This window comes from Podarcis tiliguerta (genome assembly GCF_965153285.1).
Source record: "Podarcis tiliguerta genome assembly, chromosome: 9".
NCBI lineage: Eukaryota > Metazoa > Chordata > Lepidosauria > Squamata > Lacertidae > Podarcis > Podarcis tiliguerta.
The window spans coordinates 2,089,181-2,108,491 of NC_139542.1; the positions used below are offsets into that span (position 1 = coordinate 2,089,181).

Sequence of the window (19,311 nt, forward strand, 5' to 3'; positions counted from 1 at the left end):
AAAGAGGAGGAGTACCGGGAAAAATGGACGAAATTTAAAGGCTATTTAGTTAAATATGTTAAGTTAACTTAATTGGAAAAGCTTGCAAATATCAGGTAGGCTTAGGATTTAAATATGTAATGTGATTAACTAATATGTTTAATGCCAAATTTGAATGAAATAAAGATGTGACAAAGTGACTAAGTTAATTTCATAAGAACATTGGTTTTGGAAAACTGTTAAAATGATATACACTGAAATTCAACAAGGGGGATACGGGGAAGTCACAATAATGTTACTAAGATTGGTTTAAATAGGCTGAGAGTTATGTTTGTTTGTGTATTTGTTTGTTTAAAATTTATTGGAAAAGTCATAAAAAAAAATTGGGGGAAAAAGAGACTTTGACATAATCTGCTTCATGCAGAGTTGGCGCGACAGCTGAGCAACACAACCCACTGCGAAGTCTCCACATGCAGCCATAAACACAACTGAGCAATGTTAAGTGGGGAGCTAAATGATGTTCTCTGCAGAGTACAAGCAGGTGGCTGTGCCGTCTTTTGCAAACAGATGCAGCCCAGAATTGCAAAACTGGGCATGACCACTGAGCAACCAAAAGGCACGCTGGGCTGGGCTGCTCCTTTTTGCATCGCTGGGTTTGCAAGAAGCTGCGTCAGGAGAAGTCTGACAATTGTCCCATGCACTGCAGCACTCTCTACGCCATGGGTAGGCAAACTAAGGCCCGGGGGCCAGATCCAGCCCAATCTGGCCAATCTTCCAGCCCAATCTTCTCAATCTGGCCCACGGACGGTTTGGGAATCAGCATGTGTTTACATGAGTAGAATGTGTCCTTTTATTTAAAATGTATCTCTGGGTTATTTGTGGGACACAGGAATTCGTTCATATTTTTTTTTCTAAATATGGTCCAGCCCTCCACAAGGTCTGAGGGACAGTGGACCGGCCCCCTGCTGAAAAAGTTTGCTGACCTCTGCTCTACGCCAACTGTCTGCAGGATTTCAGAGAGGGAAGTCTTTCTCGGCTCTGCCTGCTGTCAAGGACTGAACCCGAGACCTTTTCTGTGCCAAGGAAATGCTCCAGCACTGAATTATGGTCTCGTAAAGCATCGTTTTTCATAAGGCTAGAAACTATTTTTGTTCCCCATGCAAACATCCCAAAAGGAGCTTGGGTGTCCATTTGTGTCACCCAAGTGCATCGATGCACAGCCAAGCCACACATCTGCCTGTGACAGAGGAATCTCGTAGATTTGACAACTTTGCAGCGTATTTAGCGCTGAACAGTTGCAGAGATCCAGGCATCGCTCACATCTACCCCGTCTCCTTGAACACAACTGTAGCTGTGCTGGAAACCCCAAAATAGCAGAGACGCATGCAACTGACAAGCCCTTCTTGCAGCCCAGAACTAAAGCCAGCAACCTGCGTGTTTAAGATCTAGAAGCAAGGAAAGCTCCTTGAAAAAGGAAAGTGGGGTTGTTTTATCATATGTGGTGGGATTGTAAAAAGGTAAAAGCCTATTGGGAAATGATATATAATGAACTGAAGAAAATATTGAAAATAACTTTTGTAAAAAAACCCAGAAGCTTTCTTACTAGGCATTTTTAGCCAAGACATACCAAAAGAAAAGAGGACTTTATTTATGTATGCTACCACAGCAGAAAGAATGTTGATCGCACAAAACTGGAAGACTGGAGAAATACCAATTAAAGAACAATGGCAAGAGAAGTTGATGAACTATGCAGAACTGGCAAAAAATGACAGACTGACTAAGAGAAAAAGACAACAGAGACTTTGAAAAAGAATGGGAACCGTTTCTATTATACTTGCAGAAACAAAGAAAGTCAATAGACTTGATGGCAGGATTTAAATAAACATTCACACTGTTAGTATTAGAAAATGTTTCAAAGATAGAGAAATATTATGGTGTATTTACTTTTATCTTTTTAGGTTTGATATTATGTTATTGATAACTTTTTTCTGTTAGGAGGTAGCAAAGTGGGTGAAAGGAGAAACAAACCAGAAGTGGAAGTTGGGGGAGGGAGGAAGGAAGGAGTACATAATAAACGTTAAGAATCTGAGGCAGGTGCTTTATATTAAAAAGGGTGTTAGAACTCTGTCCTGCCGAAAGACCTATGCACAGCTCCACCCGGGTCTTTCGAAACCCAAGATTTCTCTGCCAAGTCTCATCCCTCGTGATAGCACAGAAATCAATAATAATAAGAAAAAACCCACGAACTCTGTGCAATTTAACTTCCTGCATCCCTCAGCACACCTGGCAGGCAATCATCACCCTCGCCTCTAACCACCTGCCATTTCAAGCCACGTGAGACCTTGGGGTAGAAACAGCACCCCGAAATGGAGGGCAAGAGTCCGTTCCCGTTGGAGATTGGTTCTGCGGATCACGCGGGAGATTTATGAGCCAAGAATACACATGCCCGATTGAAACCCTCCAGCTGACAAGCTGTGCAGGGAGCAAACCTGAGTTGTGCAGCACATCCCACACCCCTCCAGCAACACCCAAGGCCTTAAGAAAGCAGCCAAGATAGACCTTTCAGACAACCTCAGCACTAATTGGAGGAAGCGAAACTCTAACTGGGCAGCAGGCCAGGGTCTCTTGCATTGTTGCCATCATGGGATTTCCCTGTTCCTAAGACATCAGCTTCCCTTTTTTCTCCACCTTTTGCTTCCACTGTTCTCAACCCAGGGTTAGAAAGCGATAGAGAACCCCTCAAAGTAAAAAGAATAAGAACCACATTTTTAAAAAATAATATGTCATAGAACAAGAATAAAGGGATCATAGGCTCTGTTTGGACCAGGGGCAGCCACCCAGTAACAACAACAACCAGAACAACAACAACAGCAACTTTGTTATTGCAATAACAACTTTTGAAGTATACAGTTTTGGGTCGTCGTCCCCCCTTCACTTTCCCTTCTCTTTTTCTTTTTCTCTCTTTTATGTATGTCTCACCATGTTTAAGGTAAAGGTAAAGGGACCCCTGACCATTAGGTCCAGTCGTGGCCGACTCTGGGGTTGCGGCGCTCATCTTGCTTTATTGGCCGAGGGAGCCGGCGTACAGCTTCCGGGTCATGTGGCCAGCAGGACTAAGCCGCTTCTGGCAAACCAGAGCAGCGCACGGAAACGCCGTTTACCTTCCCGCCGGAGCGGTACCTATTTATCTACTTGCACTTTGATGTGCTTTCAAACTGCTAGGTTGGCAGGAGCAGGGACCGAGCAACAGGAGCTCACCCCGTCGCGGGGATTCGAACCGCCAACCTGCTGATCGGCAAGTCCTAGGCTCTGTGGTTTAACCCACAGCGCCACCCGCTTCCCTCTCACCATGTTTAGTGCACGTATAATTATGTACTTTCTAACTTCCAATAAAGATGCCTGGAGATGATAGATAGATAGATTGATAGATAGATAGATGATAGATATTAATGACAACGACAACAAAAGCTGCTTGACAGTGGAACAGATTCCATTATTTATAGAATTATTTATTTGTTTATACCCCACCGATCTAGTTGCTCCAGCCCCTCTGGGCGGCTTCCAAGGCTCTGCATTGGTTGCTGGACGCCAGTACCCATCAGTCCCAGGAAAGGGTGGTCAGGGGTTGATGGGAATCTGTTGCCGCAGGTGTCCCCCCCCCCCCGCTTTGGACCCCTCCCCTGGTGCCCTGCACACTCTCCTTTCAGCAACAGGCAAAGTCCTTTTCATTTGCCTCCCGGATATCTCTGTTTGGATCCCGCTTGCCTGCATATGGCAGGTTTTGCTTTTTAAAATGATTTTGCCGTAGCGTTTCAAACGGTGTCTGCTGCTCTGGGAGAGCAGAGGCGAGAGAAATGGAAAATTCATTAATCTGAGCACCTGTCGCTCTGTGCAAATACAAATCTGTGGTGCGCTTGGAAGAATAGCATGTGTGGTTCTGGGAAAGGAGATAGTAGAGCTGGAAAAAGGGCCACCAAAATATAAAGAATCAGAGAGTTGGAAGGATAATCTATCCAGCCTTTCTCAGCCTTGGGTCCCCAGATGTTTTAGGCCTACAACTCCCATCATCCTGACCGCTGGTCCTGAGCTAGGGATCATGGGAGTTGTAGGCCAAAAAACATCTGGGGACCCACAATTGAGAACCACTGACCCCTGCAAAGCAGGAATATGCAGCAGGATCAAACCTGCAAGGCTGGCGTTTTATCAGCACCAGGCTCTAACCGATGGAGCTCTCCAGGGGAGCAACTCTCCTACCAGGAAAGGTCACAGAGTTTGGGACTTTTTCGTTGATAAAAAAGGCGAGGAAGAGGCAACAGGGCAGAAGCATATAAAAGTATAACATGGTATTGAGAAAGCGGATAGAGGAAAGTTTTCCTCCCTCTCCCAGAAGACTAAGACTTGTGAACATCCCATGAAGCAAAAGGCTGGAAGATTCAGGATGGAGAAAACAAAGTCCTCCTTTGTGCAGAGTTGAACTGTGGAACTCCCTGCCACAGTGATGGCCACCAATTTGGATGACTTTCAGAGCAGGAAATTTGTGGAATAGAGAGCTATCGGCCACAATAGCTATAAATATAAATTATAAATTATAATTGAAAATTATTACTATTACTGTGTTCAGCCTCTAATAATCGGTTGATGGGAACTGTAAGTGGGTACCCCCATCGTGGGCCTGTCCTGGGCGACCCTTTGGCCTGATCCAGCTGCAGAGCTCTTCCTGTGTTCCTAAGGGGGTTGGAGTGTGTGGCTTTAGAGAGGATTCAGCACCGGACCTTTCCCTTGAGTACATCCAAGACGCATTTCACAGGCTGCATTCTAATGCATTTGCGGGGATCGGATGGGAGCCTGTCATGGATGCTTCAGCTGAGATCCCTGCCTTGCAGCGGGTTGGACTAGAGGACCTCCGGGGTTCCCTTCCAGCTCTACAACCCTAGGATTCCCCACATGCGGCGCCTGGCTGCGTTTTTGCCTTCAAGCCTCGCTGTTGGAAAGCCCTGCAAGCCGGGATTGCGAGGGCAGCTGCAGAAAGGATACGTGCAAGCAAGGAAGTCAATGAACAAACGCAAGAGGCAGGGGCAGCGCTGAGAGCCAATAATAATAATAATAATAATAATAATAATATCACCTTGCCAATAAAGGTCCGTATAGTTAAAGCTATGTTTTTCCCAGTACAGTGGTACCTCGGGATACATACGCTTCAGATTACATACGCTTCAGGTTACAGACTCTGCTAACCCAGAAATAGTACCTCGGGTTAAGACCTTTGCTTCAGGATGAGAACAGAAATTGTGCTCCAGCGTCAGGGCAGCAGCAGGAGGCCCCATTAGCTAAAGTGGTGCTTCAGATTAAGAACAGTTTCAGGTTAAGAACAGACCTCCGGAACGAATTAAGTACTTCACCCGAGGTACCACTGTAGTGATGTATGGAAGTGAGAGCTGGACCATAAGGAAGGCTGATCGCTGAAGAATGGAGGCTTTTGAATTCTGGTGCTGGAGGAGACTCTTGAGAGCCCCATTGACTGCAAGAAGACCAAACCTCTCCATTCTGAAGGAAATCAGCCCTGAGTACTCACTGGAAGGAGAGATTGTGAAGCTGAGGCTCCAAGACTTTGGCCACCTCATCAGAAGAGAAGACTCCCTGGAAAAGACCCTGATGTTGGGAAAGATGGAGGGCACAAGGAGAAGGGGACGACAGAGGACGAGATGGTGGGACAGTGTTTTCGAAGCTACCAGCATGACTTTGACCAAACTGCGGGAGGCAGTGGAAGATAGGAGTGTCTGGCGTGCTCTGGTCCAGGGGGTCACGAAGAGTTGGACATGACTAAATGACTCAACAACAACAATAGCAATACCCCGCCCATCTGGCTGGTTTGCCTTTGAGGATCCAGCCCAGGTGAGGGCAAGGCTGGGGGGAAACAGGGACCCATATCATGTGCGCCCAGGTAGGAGGCGGACGCGCCCCATCTCCTCCCCTCTGCCTGGCTGCAGGCTCCCTGGCCGGCTCCGGCCTCACTCACCCCTCCACGCCGCCGAAGATCGCAGCCATGGAGCCTCCGGGAGGGACCTGCCTGCCGACCCGCCCCGGACACCGAGGAGCCCCGGGGAGAGGAAGAGAAAGGAGGGCGAGAGCGCGCCAGGCGCAGCCGGAGAAAGAAGGAAGGAAGGAAGGAAGGCGCCGCCTCTCGCTCCGCCTCCTGCTCCTCCCACGGGGCTATTTTGGGAAGCGGGGGAGGGGCACGAGGAAGAGGAAGAGGACCCCCCCCCCCGCATCGACCTCCCCCCGCTTCTCCGCGCTCCCCGTTGCCCCGGGGCAGGGAGAGACCCCGGCGCAGTTTGGGAAGGGGCTGCGTAAAAGCATCAGGGATTCTGGAGAGCTTTGGGTCCTGGGAACGCCTGGGGAGTTAGATAGGTGTCGCCCTGCAGGGAGATTGTTTTTTAAAAAGCGATTGCCAAGGACCTGCCCAGAAGAGAATAATAATAATAATAATAATAATAATAATAATAATAATAATAACAATAATAATAATAATAATAATTTATGCCCCGCTCTCCCCAGCCAAGACAGGGCTCAGGGCGGCTAACAAGCAATAATAAAAACAAGTTGAATGAATAGAACTTAAAATACAACAATTAAAATATTGAAACATTAAAATATTAAAATGCAGCCTCATCACAGGAGGAGAAAGGAAAAAGAGAGATGGGGAGGGAATCAAATTGGCTCCAAGCCAAAGGCCAGGAGGAACAACTCTGTCTCACAGGCCCTGCGGAAAGAAAGAAGCGGGAAATAGGAAAAAGTCCTGCAGTGCAACCCCCCCCTCCAGCCCAATGTGGGTCTTCAACCCAAAGCCTGAGATTAAGATACTCCACTGACTGAGCTACCCTAGGCCTATATTGCATCATCAGCATCATCCTTATCGTAGTCATTATCATTATTATTGTTATACTGTATTTTATGCTGCTTTTAAATTTGTTGTTAGCCGCCCTGAGCCCGGTTTTTGAACCAGGAAGGGCAGGGTATAAATAAAAATTATTGCTGTTGTTGTTGTTGTTGTTAATTTGTGGGCTTTCCTTCCTTGGAGGTTAATAATACAGTGGTACCTCAGGTTACAGATGCTTCAGGTTACAGACTCCACTAACCCAGAAATATTACCTTGGGTTAAGAACTTAGCTTCAGGATGAGAACAGAAATCGTGCTCTGGCGGCGTGGCAGCAGCAGGAGGCCCCATTAGCTAAAGTGGTGCTTCAGGTTAAGAACAGTTTCGGGTTAAGAACGGACCTCCGGAACGAATTAAGTACTTAACCCGAGGTACCACTGTAATTGTAATAATAATAATAATAATAATAATAATAAATATTTATACCCTGCCCATCTGGCTGGGTTTCCCCAGCCACTCTGGGCGGCTCCCAACAGATTAAAAACAGAGGCTGGAGGATGGCCACCTGTCCTGGATGTTTTAGCTGAGATTCTTGCATCACAAGGGGGACAGACTTGATGACCACCGGGGGTCCCTTCCAGCTCTAGGATTCTTTGGTTTAGCTCGGTATGTCCATGTTTGATGAGGAAGCCCTTGATCGGCCTTCAAAAACCGAAGAATTTTAAGTTTGCCTTCTGAAAATGTCAGGCAATCCAAAATAATGCTAAATAAGAAAAATACTAGACTGAGCTGGGTGGAGCAGAGTGCGGCTTCATTTGGGCCTCATTTGCAGAGCTGTTTGCTTTTTGCAAAATAATAAAGCCTTGCATACCCTGTTTCACTGGCAGCGATGTTGGGGTGAGCACAACATATCGCGCCCCCAACAAGCAAAGGCCATTCTTTCAATCTGCCTGCAGCTTCCTGGGGGGGTAGGGGGATATTTTCCAGTCTTCAGTTTTCTCCCTTGCTTTTGCTGAATGTGGAGATCTGGAGCAGTTTTCCAGGGCCGACATCAGAGGGTGCCAGAGATTAGTAAATAACAGCAGGCAGGATGTTTGGGTTGCATAAGGATATTTTGAGACACTTCTTGTGCCCGTTGAAGGCGGCTGGAAAGGAGAGTGGAGGGCCCTGGCATGATGCCACCCTGAGGGGCTCCCTTGGGGCTGCTCTCTGCCCCCGTGTCCGTGGGCAGAGGAAATCTCCAAATTAAATGGGGAGACCTGCCAACGGTTTGTGCAGCGAATCGAATGCAACGGTTCAAACAACAGACCCTTCGGCATGCTCACCTCCCGCTAAAGCAACTGCTTCTGCAGCAGAGTGCCAATTTTGGGGGGGGGGGGAATTAAAAAAATAAATAAATACACCCCCCACTCAGACATTTCCAATAAAATGCAACCCTTCCCCAGGTGGGAATGTTGGCCCCTACAAAGAGGGCATGTCTGGGAAAACCCAGACACATGGCAATCTTAGTGCCATTCCCCCCTCCAATGGAATTATCACTATCATTATCATTATTATCATTATCATCTGAAGGCAGACCTGCTTAGGGAAGCTTTTAATTTTTAACAGAGTATTGTATTTTAGTATTTTGTTGGAAGCCGCCCGGAGTGGCTGGGGAAACCTAGCCAGATGGGTGGGGTATAAATAAATTATTATTATTATTATTATTATTATTAATCAGTGCTTTTTCTAAAAAATGTTTTGGGGTACTCTCATTTTGACTCAAGAAAATCACCATTTTAAAGTTCAAATCGGGAAAAATAAATACAGGAAATGGACAAAAGTACAAAGATTCACAAAACCTTTAAGGGGTATGCGTTCCCCTTCGCCCCCCCAAAAAAGCACTTATTATTATTATCATCATCATCATTATTTCCATTTCTATACCCCTTTACATTTTAAAGAACAAATCTCAAAGAAGTTTACAACACATTAAAAATCGAATAAAACAATCCCAAATAAAACAAATTCACGCATCAAGGAAAATATTTCAAAGTGGCATTTTGCTTTCACCAACCAGAGATCTCCATGTGGTCGCAAAACGCGCCTGGCACCTGGCTGATTTGAACCCAGCTCTGGACGCTCCTGCCCACGGTGTCCTCATCCAGTAGCTCAGAGTCACTAGGCGACCCGACCCGCTGCCAATCTCCCTCGACGGGCCATGAGCCCATTTCTCTGCATGTTCCGCAGGAGGTGGATAAGGCAAGCAAGAGATCTGCCTCCTTGGGGAGAGCAGGCCACAAATGGGGAGCCAGCACAGAAAAGGCCTCGTTCTCCAGCTCCCACCCTCTAGATCTTCTGCAGAGGGAAAATATAAACCAAGGGGCTTGGATCCCAATTGCAGGGGCCAAGTTGGTTCATGATAATAAGAATTATTATTACTCTTGTTTTGCAGTCTCTCGGCTTGGAGTCCTGGGAGGGGGAACCTCCCGCACTGTCCTAAATCCAGCGCTGATATGGGAAACAGGCTCAGAGCAGGATGACCAAGACGACCAAGGGACTGGAAACCACGCCGGATGAGGAACGGCTGAAGGAGTTGGGTAGGTTTCACCTGGAGAAGAGGAGATAAGAGAGCCATCGTCAAAAAATATCTGAAAGGCTCTCACGTGGAAGAGGGAGCAAGCTTGTTTTCTGCTGCTCCAGAGGGGAGGACTCGAACCCATGGCTTCAAGTTACAGGGAAGGAGATTCCGACTCAACATCAGGAAGAACTCACGGTAAGAGCTGTTCAGTTTTTGGCTACTGTTTTTGTAAAAGAAAATAACAATTTAAAAAGAAAAGAGAGAGATAAAGAAAGAAAAACCTGTTCAAGAGTGGAACAGACCCCTTCAGAAGGTAGTGAACGATACGATACGATACGATAATCTTTATTGTCATTGTCCCATACAGAACAACGAAATTGGAAAAAAACCTTCAAAGAACTCTCCTTCTTTGGAGGTTTTTAAGCAAAAGTTGGGTGACCATCGACCAGGAATTCTTTAACTGTTATTTCCTGCATTGCAGGGGGTTGGACTAGATGACCCCTGGGTCCCTTCCAACTCTCCAGTTCTATGATTTTATGAAATGAATGCAGGAAGTGGCTATTATCAGCTACTAGCCAGGCTGGTAGGCACCAATGCTCCTGGGGGGCAGTTGCTGGAAATTGCAGGAGGACAGAGTGCGAATCCCACTTGCTGGTTTTCCATTGGGGCAGCTGGTTGATCACTGTGAGAACACGATGCTGGACTGGACGGACCATTGGCGGGATTCAGCAGGGCTCCACTTTGGGGTTTCTGTTCTTGTGTTGCTCTTGGGCCGGCAGCCTTGCTCATTGACATCCGAGTGGTCCTGCATTGGCAGCACTGGGAAATATGCTAAATGCTTCTGACTTGGTTGTTCCAGGAATCCCCTCCATTCTGCTGAGCCCCACAGGAAAGCTCAATTCATGGGCCCAGCATGTCTGAAAGAAGAGCTCGATTCAGTTGCCATCAGTATTTCTACATTTGCACCTGCATCTATAATAATAATTTTATTATTTATACCCCGCCCATCTGGCTGGGTTTCCCCAGCCACTCTGGACGGCTTCCAACAGACTATTAAAATACAATAGCCTATTAAACATTAAAAGCTTCCCTAAACAGGGCTGCCTTCAGATGTCTTCTAAAAGTCTGGTAGTTGTTGTTCTCTTTGACATCTGGTGGGAGGGCGTTCCACAGGACGGGTGCCACCACCGAGAAGGCCCTCTGCCTGGTTCCCTGTAACTTGGCTTCTCACAGCGAGGGAACCACCAGAAGGCCCTCTGTGCTGGACCTCAGTGTCCGGGCAGAACGATGGGGATGGAGATGCTCCTTTAGGTATACAGAACCAAGGCCATTTAGGGCTTGAAAGGTGAGCACCAACACTTTGAATTGTGCTCAGAAACGTACCGGGACCCAATGTAGGTCTTTCAAGACCGGTGTTATGTGGTCTCGGCGGCCACTCCCAGTCACCACTCTGGCTGCCACATTCTGGATTAGTTGCAGTTTCCGGGTCACCTTCAAAGGTAGCCCCACCTAGAGTGCATTGCAGTAGTCCAAGCAGGAGATAACTAGAGCAAGACAGACTGCGGGCAAGTAGGGTCTCATCCTGCGTGCCAGATGGAGCTGGTAGACAGCTGCCCTGGACACAGAATTGACCTGCGCCTCCATGGACAGCTGTGAGTCCAGAATGACTCACAGGCTGCGCACCTGGTCCTTCAGAGGCACAGTTACCCCATTCAGGACCAGGGAGTCCCCCACACCTGCCCGCCCCCTGTCCCCCCAAAACAGTACAGTGGCACCTCAGGATGCGAACGAGAATACACTATGCATTTGAAATCAAACGGTAATCATAATCATCGACATTTATAATGCCCTGAACCCTTAGACTTCCCTCCACCCCTCCACGGTTTCCATTCTCAAACTTTTTCTACTGCATCATATATTTTCTTTATTTTTCTTAAAATAATCCATTTATGCATTAGCTTTTAATACATTAAAAGCGTTCCTCAAATCCTGCCAAAGTTTGTAGTTGTTTACAGTGTTTGCTTAAGTAAATTGCAAATTTATTCCATTCCTTATTTAAGTTTCTACCTTCCTGGATTCTGATTTTCCTGGTCATTTTCGCCATTTCGGCATAGTCCATCATCTTCATCAGCCATTCTTCTCTGTTTGGGATTTTATCTTCTTTCCATCTCTGGGCCAGTAATATCCGCACTGCTGTGGTCGCATACATAAATAATCTTTTCTGCTCCTTTGGTATCTCTGTATCTAAAATTCCTAGTAAAAAAGCTGATTTTTCCACAAACATTATTTTAAACAATTTTTTTCAACTCATTGTATATCATTTCCCAGAATTCTTTTGTTATCTTGCACGTCCACCACCAAATGCTTTTTTTAAAAGTGTTTTGAAAAATACATCGAATTTGCCATAAGCTCACCATCGCCATCTATTGTCGCATTTGCATAATGCACTTGAAACACACTTGAAACGTTATATTTGCAGCTGTATAGCTGAGTCCCGGGGACGCGGGTGGCGCTGTGGGTTAAACCACAGAGCCTAGGACTTGCCGATCAGAAGGTCAGCGGTTTGAATCCCTGCGGCGGGGTGAGCTCCCGTTGCTCTGTCCCTGCTCCTGCCAACCTAGCAGTTCTAAAGCACATCAAAGTGCAAGTAGATAAATAGGTACCGCTCCGGTGGGAAGGTAAACGGCGTTTCCGTGCGCTGCTCTGGTTCGCCAGAAGTGGCTTAGTCATGGTGGTCACATGACCCGGAAGCTGTGCGCCGGCTCCCTCAGCCAATAAAGCAAGATGAGCGCTGCAACCCCAGAGTCGGCCACGACTGGACCTAACAGTCAGGGGTCTCCTAGCCACAACGACCATGCTCTGCCCTCCTCAGAGGCCGCAAGGGGCTTCTGAACACCGGTTGCAGGAAAGCGCAGGAGCTGATCTGGCTCAAATCCTGCTTGCTGCTTTCCCACAGAGAACAGGGCACTGAGCTGCAAGGGCTATTGGTGTGACCCAGAGGACTCTTCTATGCTCTTATGAACCTAAGAGTCACAGATGTCGCGACATTCCCACGCAGCCTGGCCTCTCTCTCTCTCTCTCTCTCTCTCTCTTCCATGCGTGCCGGTGAGATCTCTGCCCCTTTCCCATCCCAGCACAGTCCTGCCTTTCTCACTGAGGACTCCAGCTCGGCTTCCTTTCCCCCCACCGCACCCCCCACCGACTTGCACACAGTGGCAGGGCAAGGGTTAAGGCCCCCCAGGAAGAACGGCCAGGCGTGTGCATGGGGGGGGACAGGAGAGTCCAGCCGTCGCCACCCGATTCTCCACCTCATTAACTCCCTGAGTCCTCTGGCACCAGCCTGTCTGTCCCATGTGATGGGAACACTGGGAGGAGGAGGAGGCAGCAGAGAGACCCCCCCCCAGGACGCTCTGCTCCCCCTTTTTCGGTCTGGACTTGGGACAAAGTTTCAGTCCAGCACTGAGCAAGCTGGAGAAGCAACATTCAGGTAAGTCCTCTTATCTCAGACTTCCAGGGTGCTTTGGATAGAAGGGACCCAGAACTAACTGGCTTTCCTCCCCTGTAAGGAGTTTCCTTGGCAGTCAGGGGTGTCAGGACTGGAAGGAAGACCCGGTGGATCTCCTGTTGTACCTCTGTCCTCTGAAGGACAGGATCCCGGATCTCACACAGCCCAGCAGCCTGGCTTGGAGACCTCCAAGGAAGGTGGTCTCATGATCTTGTCCTCCATAGCGGATCCCGGGGGCAAACAGCCCCCAACGCTCAGATGGTCCTCTTGAATCTGCTTCCCTTTGGAGAAGGTCCGTTCATCTTTGTCTTATGCACAGTATTTTGGGGGTGGAAACGGCTCGCCTCTTCTGCCAGAAGAGTTGTCCATGGCTGTGGTGAGAGTGGGTCGTCCAGGAATCCTGCATCTTTCTGTGGTCTGCATTGGATTGGGGCTCACCCGACTGGCATACCTCAGTTTTTCTTATGCATTTGGCCTTCCGTGGGATATAGAGATATATCTGACTCCGCTTTGCGTATCCGATGAAGTAGACTGTTGCCAACGAAAGCTTGCACCACTGCAAATATGTCGGCCTTCAAGGTGTCATGGGTTTTGCTGCAATGAACTAGTGGGGCTGTTTATAAACCCCTCTGGAGGTTTGCCTACAGAAGACCAGGAGTCCCCAACAGCTGGGAGCGGATCTCCCCATAGCAGGCAGGAAGTTTTTTTGAAGCAATACTTATTCCCATCAAACCCGTTTGCCAAGAAGCAAAAAATCGGATGCATGTCCGCTTCAAAAGCACCAATTGCCTCTCTCGACCGCCGTTCAATTCGCTGCAAAAACCACTGTCTGCTTCTCTCCTTGTTAATTTCTTTATTTTATTAATTAAATGTATATCCCGCCTTTCTTCCCAAAGGAACCAGCTATCTCCACTCTCCTCCTCCTCTTAAACTAAACTCATGATGGGATTTCATTCTGGACCCATTACAGTCCTCGCAGCTCCCGACCTCTGAATCCTTTTGCTGTCTGCACTTTGAATTTGCCCTTTGTTTATTGTCTTTAATCGATAAAGCGTTTTTAAAAAGAAAAAAAAGCCTGGCCTTTTAGGAACAACCTCAGACTTTGGTGGAAATAGCAACAGCCCTGAATGTGGTTCAATATAGCGCAGTTGCTGTGGGGAGATGGTTTTGCGTGCTGCTCGGATAAATCGTCTTGGCCCGAGGCCCCAGATTCCTCCCCAGAGATTGTCCCTCCACAAATGGATGTTGTTGTGTTTGCTGTCTGCTGTTTACCAACTGAGAAGGGTCGTTTCCCTCTCCTCTCAGGATTCCCCCACTGGTGCTGACTGTGGCAACCCAGAGGGATCGGTTGCATGCAAAAATACAGGTGTCGATGGCAGGACTTGTATTTTGGGGCCGCCATGCCTAATCCAAGCCAGCCTTTAGTGCAGAAGGGGGAAATGTGGGAGAAACTAGACAAATCAGAAAGATGACCCTGACTTCCATCAGCCTGTTTCATTTACATGACATCATTTAGCTGCGATTCCTGTCTTGCAGCGGGTTAGACTAGATGAGTCTTTGGGTCTCCTCCATCTCTCTGATTCCATGACCTCCTCACAACTGCAGGTGGATTTTCCTGCTTCTTCCTCTGCAATACTTTGACTAATGTTTCATTGAAAAGGTAGACTCCAGTCAGAGGAGGACTGCTCCAGAGAAATGTGAGCAGTGCAAGCTGGGGTTGTGCGCAAACATGCAATGTAAGCATAAACAACTATCGCACGCACGCATGCTAATCACATGCTAGTTGTTCACGGTGCAAATGCACAAACTTTCCAACTCCTGTTCCCCATCAAATCCACTGGGTGGGTTCTCGGCCCTCTGTGAACTGGCAAGCGATGGAGTGGCCTTCCAAGGGGCAGAGTTTCCTGGAGGGTCATTGCTGATGCCGCCAACTCTAAGTGGTGCCGAGTGACCCAAATACTGTGCCTGGCGCCGCCCACCCAGAGCAAGCGGCAAGGAGAGCTTCCAAGGCGCATTTCGTCCGGGTGGAAAGGGAGGGAGGGGGCAGGCGAGCCTGAATAAAGTGAGAGAAATACCTGGACTCGGGTGCAAGGGGGACAGAAGGTGGCTTTGCACTGTTTCGTCGTGACAGTGGCATGTTGTTGTTGTTGTTTGCCTTTTAGCATGGAAAACACGGAGAAGGGAATTGTCTGCGTTTCGACAGGGCTTTGGGCTTTCCCGTTTCGCTCCCTTCTTGTTATGCTTCTGTTGTTGTTTCAGAGCTGACCGGATTCAGGCTACGAAAGCAAAAATATTCAGAGGAAGCCTCAAAGAATACGCTTCCGCACAGTGGGAAAGTATCCTCCACTTTTACGGCGAATCGGCCACGGCTACGAAGGGTGAACGCCACAGGCAACAAAGGATGGGCGGAATGGACCCCGACCTGAAATTCTGAATATGGACCGTTCCGTTGGAGGCAGAGAAATGGGAGGTGCAAAGTTGGATGTGCAGTTTCCTCTCTTTGCCCCAGATGACGGGCCTTGGGAATCCGACGCCTCATTCGAGCATCTTTTAGCCATGATACACAGAGGACTCACAGGCTGCGATCTCTGTGGCGAGAGGAACACTTTTGGGTTGATGCAAGTTTGCTGGATGTTGGGATCAGGGCCCGGCGAGGAGAATGGGATTGGAAGCCTGGAGGACCAACCTGCAGAGGATGAGCTTGGTGCTCAAGGGGCAGAACCGCCGGAAGAGGGTTGAATTGCAGCCCTGCAATGCCAATTTGGGATCAGGGCTGCTGTTGGCTGTTTTCACCTGAATTGGGTGGCGCACTGCACGCTTCCTAAATCACCACCAGCGATTTGAACGTGCCTTTGCCATTGCTCCTGGCACCTGTGGAATACAAGGGCTCAGAGGGTTCGAAATCCCACATGCCTGCAGACCAGGAGACTGGGTTTTGACCTTTCCATAGGGCTCAGCCCCTTCTTGGATGCCAAAAGCTGGGGAGCTGAAATCTCGTGAAAGTTGGACGGGTGGAACGAGGCGCCAGAGCTTCGAAGAAAGAAATCCCGAGGAATGCCGATTTAGGGACGTTTCTCTGTGCATGCAGGACCACCGAGGTGAACTTTCTTCCAGTGAATTGTCTGCTTCTCAGCATCTCTCTTCCCTCTTTGCCTGCCTCCATTTCTTTAACGCTTTTTCTTTAGCCCATGATCTGAGTTTTGTGACCCAACAGGGATCTCTCTGCAACATTACACCTGTTGAATTGCAGGGCGATTCTTTGACTCCTTTAAAACCATCATCATTAGTACTATTACTATTTAATCATTTTTATCATTGCAGTCATGATTATGATTTACCTGCCCTTTACCCTAAGGTCCCGGGGCATGTTAAAGTGTTAAAACCCAAGATTAAAAACAATGTAAACCAAGTTGCAATCCTAAAAGTAAGGCCTGTCCTAAAGTCATGGCAATCTCCGGTGTCCAAAGAGCTGTGTCTTCAGCATCCTGTGCAATAATAATAATAATATTTATACCTCGCCCATCTAACTAGGTTTCCCCAGCCACTCTGGGCAGCTCCCAACAGAATATTAAAAACATAATACAGCATTAAACATTAAAAACTTCCCTAAACAGGGCTGCCTTCAGCTGTCTTCTAAATGTCAGATAGTTGTTTATTTCCTTGACATCTGGTGGGAGGGCGTTCCACAGGGCAGGTGCCACCACCGAGAAGGCCCTCTGCCTGGTTTCCTGTAACTTGCGTTCTCACAGTGAGGGAACCGCCAGAAGGCCTTGGCGCTGGACCTCGGTGTCCGAGCAGAACGATGGGGGTGGAGACGCTCCTTCAGGTATACTGGTGCCAGGTGCACCTCTGTGGAGAAGGAGACCCATAGCTTAGGGGCTGCCCCAGAGAAGACCCTGTCCTCCCGGACAACCATCACCCCAAGCCTCTTAGGGTGGGGGAACTGCCAATTGTCCCCTGCCCCCTCTGCCGATCTCAGCACCCGAGAGGGTCTGTGAAGAAGGAGAGGGCCTTTCAGGGCTTTAAACACCCTTCTTGAATTGAGGCTGGAAATAAGCTGGCAGACAGCGCAGCCGTTTTAAAACAACGGTAATCGATTAATGGCATCAGAAGAGCCCTGCTGATGCATTGGGTTAAAGGTCTCTCCAATCCAGCCTCCTTGGCTAGCCAGATGTTTCCAGGAAGCTCGCAATCCAGGCAGGAAGGCAATAGCCCTGTTTGCAGCCAGGCTCTGATAGCCAAAGGTAGACTACCTCTGAACTTGGAGGCTCCACTGGGCTATCAGGGGGGTTAATCACCGTGGAGGGAAACATTTCATGAACTGGTTTAAATCCCCTTCAGAGCTATGTTCTAGAAACATTTGGGATTGGCTTTTGCTGCCCATCAAGGGGTTCAGGGTCCCCTAAGTTCGATATTGGTCAGAGGAAAACGAATGGAGGCAGAAAGCAGTAGAAGGAAAGCAAGAGAGAATTTTATTTTCCTGTTGCAACAGACTCCGCACACACACCCCTGCCACTTGCAAGGAGGTGAGGACCCCAAACGAAGTATGCAACAACTTTTAAAGACTTTTAAAATTGCCCAACCCCTTAGCCAATGACCGCAGAAACATACAGAGTAAAAAATACAGAATGCATATTATAATGGTTCAGGGAGTCCCTGACATTCTCTGGACCGCAAATGTTCAGGGCTTTGTGAATTAAGACAAGAACCTCAAACCCGGTGCAGCTGTTTTAGCGATGGGGTCACATGTTCTCGGCCGGACCAGCAATCTGGTTGCAGCATTCTGCACCAAACGGGGCCAAGGGCAGCCCCACAGGGGCGGGCGGAAAGGAAGTCCTTTTAAACCGAGAACCAAACCGGGGTTACTTTCCATCAGCCTGGCCTGGGGAAATGCCTTTTGGCGGGCAAACTATTATTATTTATTAAATTTCTGATGCACCCTCCCTTCAAAGAGCACAGGGTGGTTTACAATATTGGCGGTATACATAAATGGCGGTATACAATATCATGGGGCGGTATACAATATTGGTAACTCACAACTTACACACACTTAACTTGTGCACATTCACCTATTATTATTGTTGTTGTTGGTTAGTCGTTTAGTCATTTAGTCGTGTCCGACTCTTCGTGACCCCCTGGACCAGAGCACGCCAGGCCCTCCTGTCTTCCACTGCCTCCCGCAGTTTGGTCAGACTCATGTTTGTGGCTTCGAGAACACTGTCCCACCATCTCATCCTCTGTCGTCCCCTTCTCCTTGTGCCCTCCATCTTTCCCAGCATCAGGGTCTTTATTATTATTATTATTACCCTACCCATATGACTGGGTTGCCCCTTTACATGCTTGGCAAGTGAAAAAAATCAAAAGGGGGCAACCGCCCAGGGAAAAAGGCTTTGGCAATTCTACCCACCATTGCACCCGATGTGTTTTGACTATACAGTGGATGCTTGGGCTGCGAACGTTCACAACCCGCAGCGCCATGTTTGTGCATGCGCGGGTTGCAATTTTGCGCTTCTGCGCATGTGCGACTGCTGAAACCTGGAAGTTACCCGTTCTGGTACTTCCGGGTTTCAGTGCGTCTGTAACCTGAAAAAACGCAACCCGAAGTGTCTGTAACCCAAGGTATGACTGTACACTATTTTATACACCAGGTGGGCAGGGTATAAATCATAAAATTATCATTAATGTTTTTATTCTTTTGGCATTACACGCTATTCCTGGAACGTGTGTTGAGAGTCACCTGCATAAAAGAAGGAAACAGGCTTGCTGTTTTCAAAAAATGTGAAAATCCAGACACGAAAGCTGTTGAAAATCTCAGAATAAAAGAAAAATGAAGCCAAATTGCCCCCAAATTGACACTGAAATGGGCTGCCATTTTTGAAAATTCAGCCCGGGTGCCATTTCCAGTGGGCAAATCCCGGCTGTGTCCAGGAAATTCCGGACTTACGGCAGCTCAGGAAGAAGATCGCTTTGCCAACTTGTGTGCCAACCGCCTTCCACACTGGGATTCCGCATTTCGAACGCAGGCCTGGCACCGGGTGCTGGTGCCCTTCCCATTTGGGGAGAGGACAAGGGATGGGGAAGGAGGGAGGGAGGGAAGGGAGGGGGAAGCAAGGGGGCTTCCTGGGCCCCCTCCCTCCTGCCTGCCCCCCCCCAGCCCTGCCTTTTCTGCCGAAAGGCGCCAGGCTCTGACCTTTGCCGCCTGCTTCCCTGTCGCCTCAGATCAGAAGAGCAGCAATTGAATGTGACTCCCTGGCGTGGGCTAGCCGTGCCCCAGATGCTGCGGCGCCCGCCCCCCACTCCCCCCAGCCCAGGGGGGCATCCGCTCAGCGGGCAAAATCCCCAAACGTTTAGTCAGGATGTCAAGGAAGCTAATGAACTGGCAGGGAAGCGCTT

At 48.4% G+C, this 19,311-nt stretch overlaps 1 protein-coding gene across 2 annotated transcripts in view; it reads right to left on the reverse strand.

Annotated features, from left to right (window-relative positions):
* The window catches only part of NAGK (N-acetylglucosamine kinase), a 29,340-nt gene extending 23,171 nt beyond the window's left edge, over nt 1-6,169 (reverse strand). Inside the window, exon 1 of one of the 2 annotated variants that reach the window (XM_083398601.1) lies at nt 5,996-6,169. In XM_083398601.1, coding sequence (XP_083254727.1) covers nt 5,996-6,024 — 29 coding nt within the window. In that variant the 5' untranslated portion in view covers nt 6,025-6,169. The remainder of the gene's footprint in view (nt 1-5,995) is intronic. The other variant, XM_083398600.1, reaches the window with a different exon arrangement.
* Nucleotides 6,170-19,311: the final 13,142 nt, after the last annotated feature.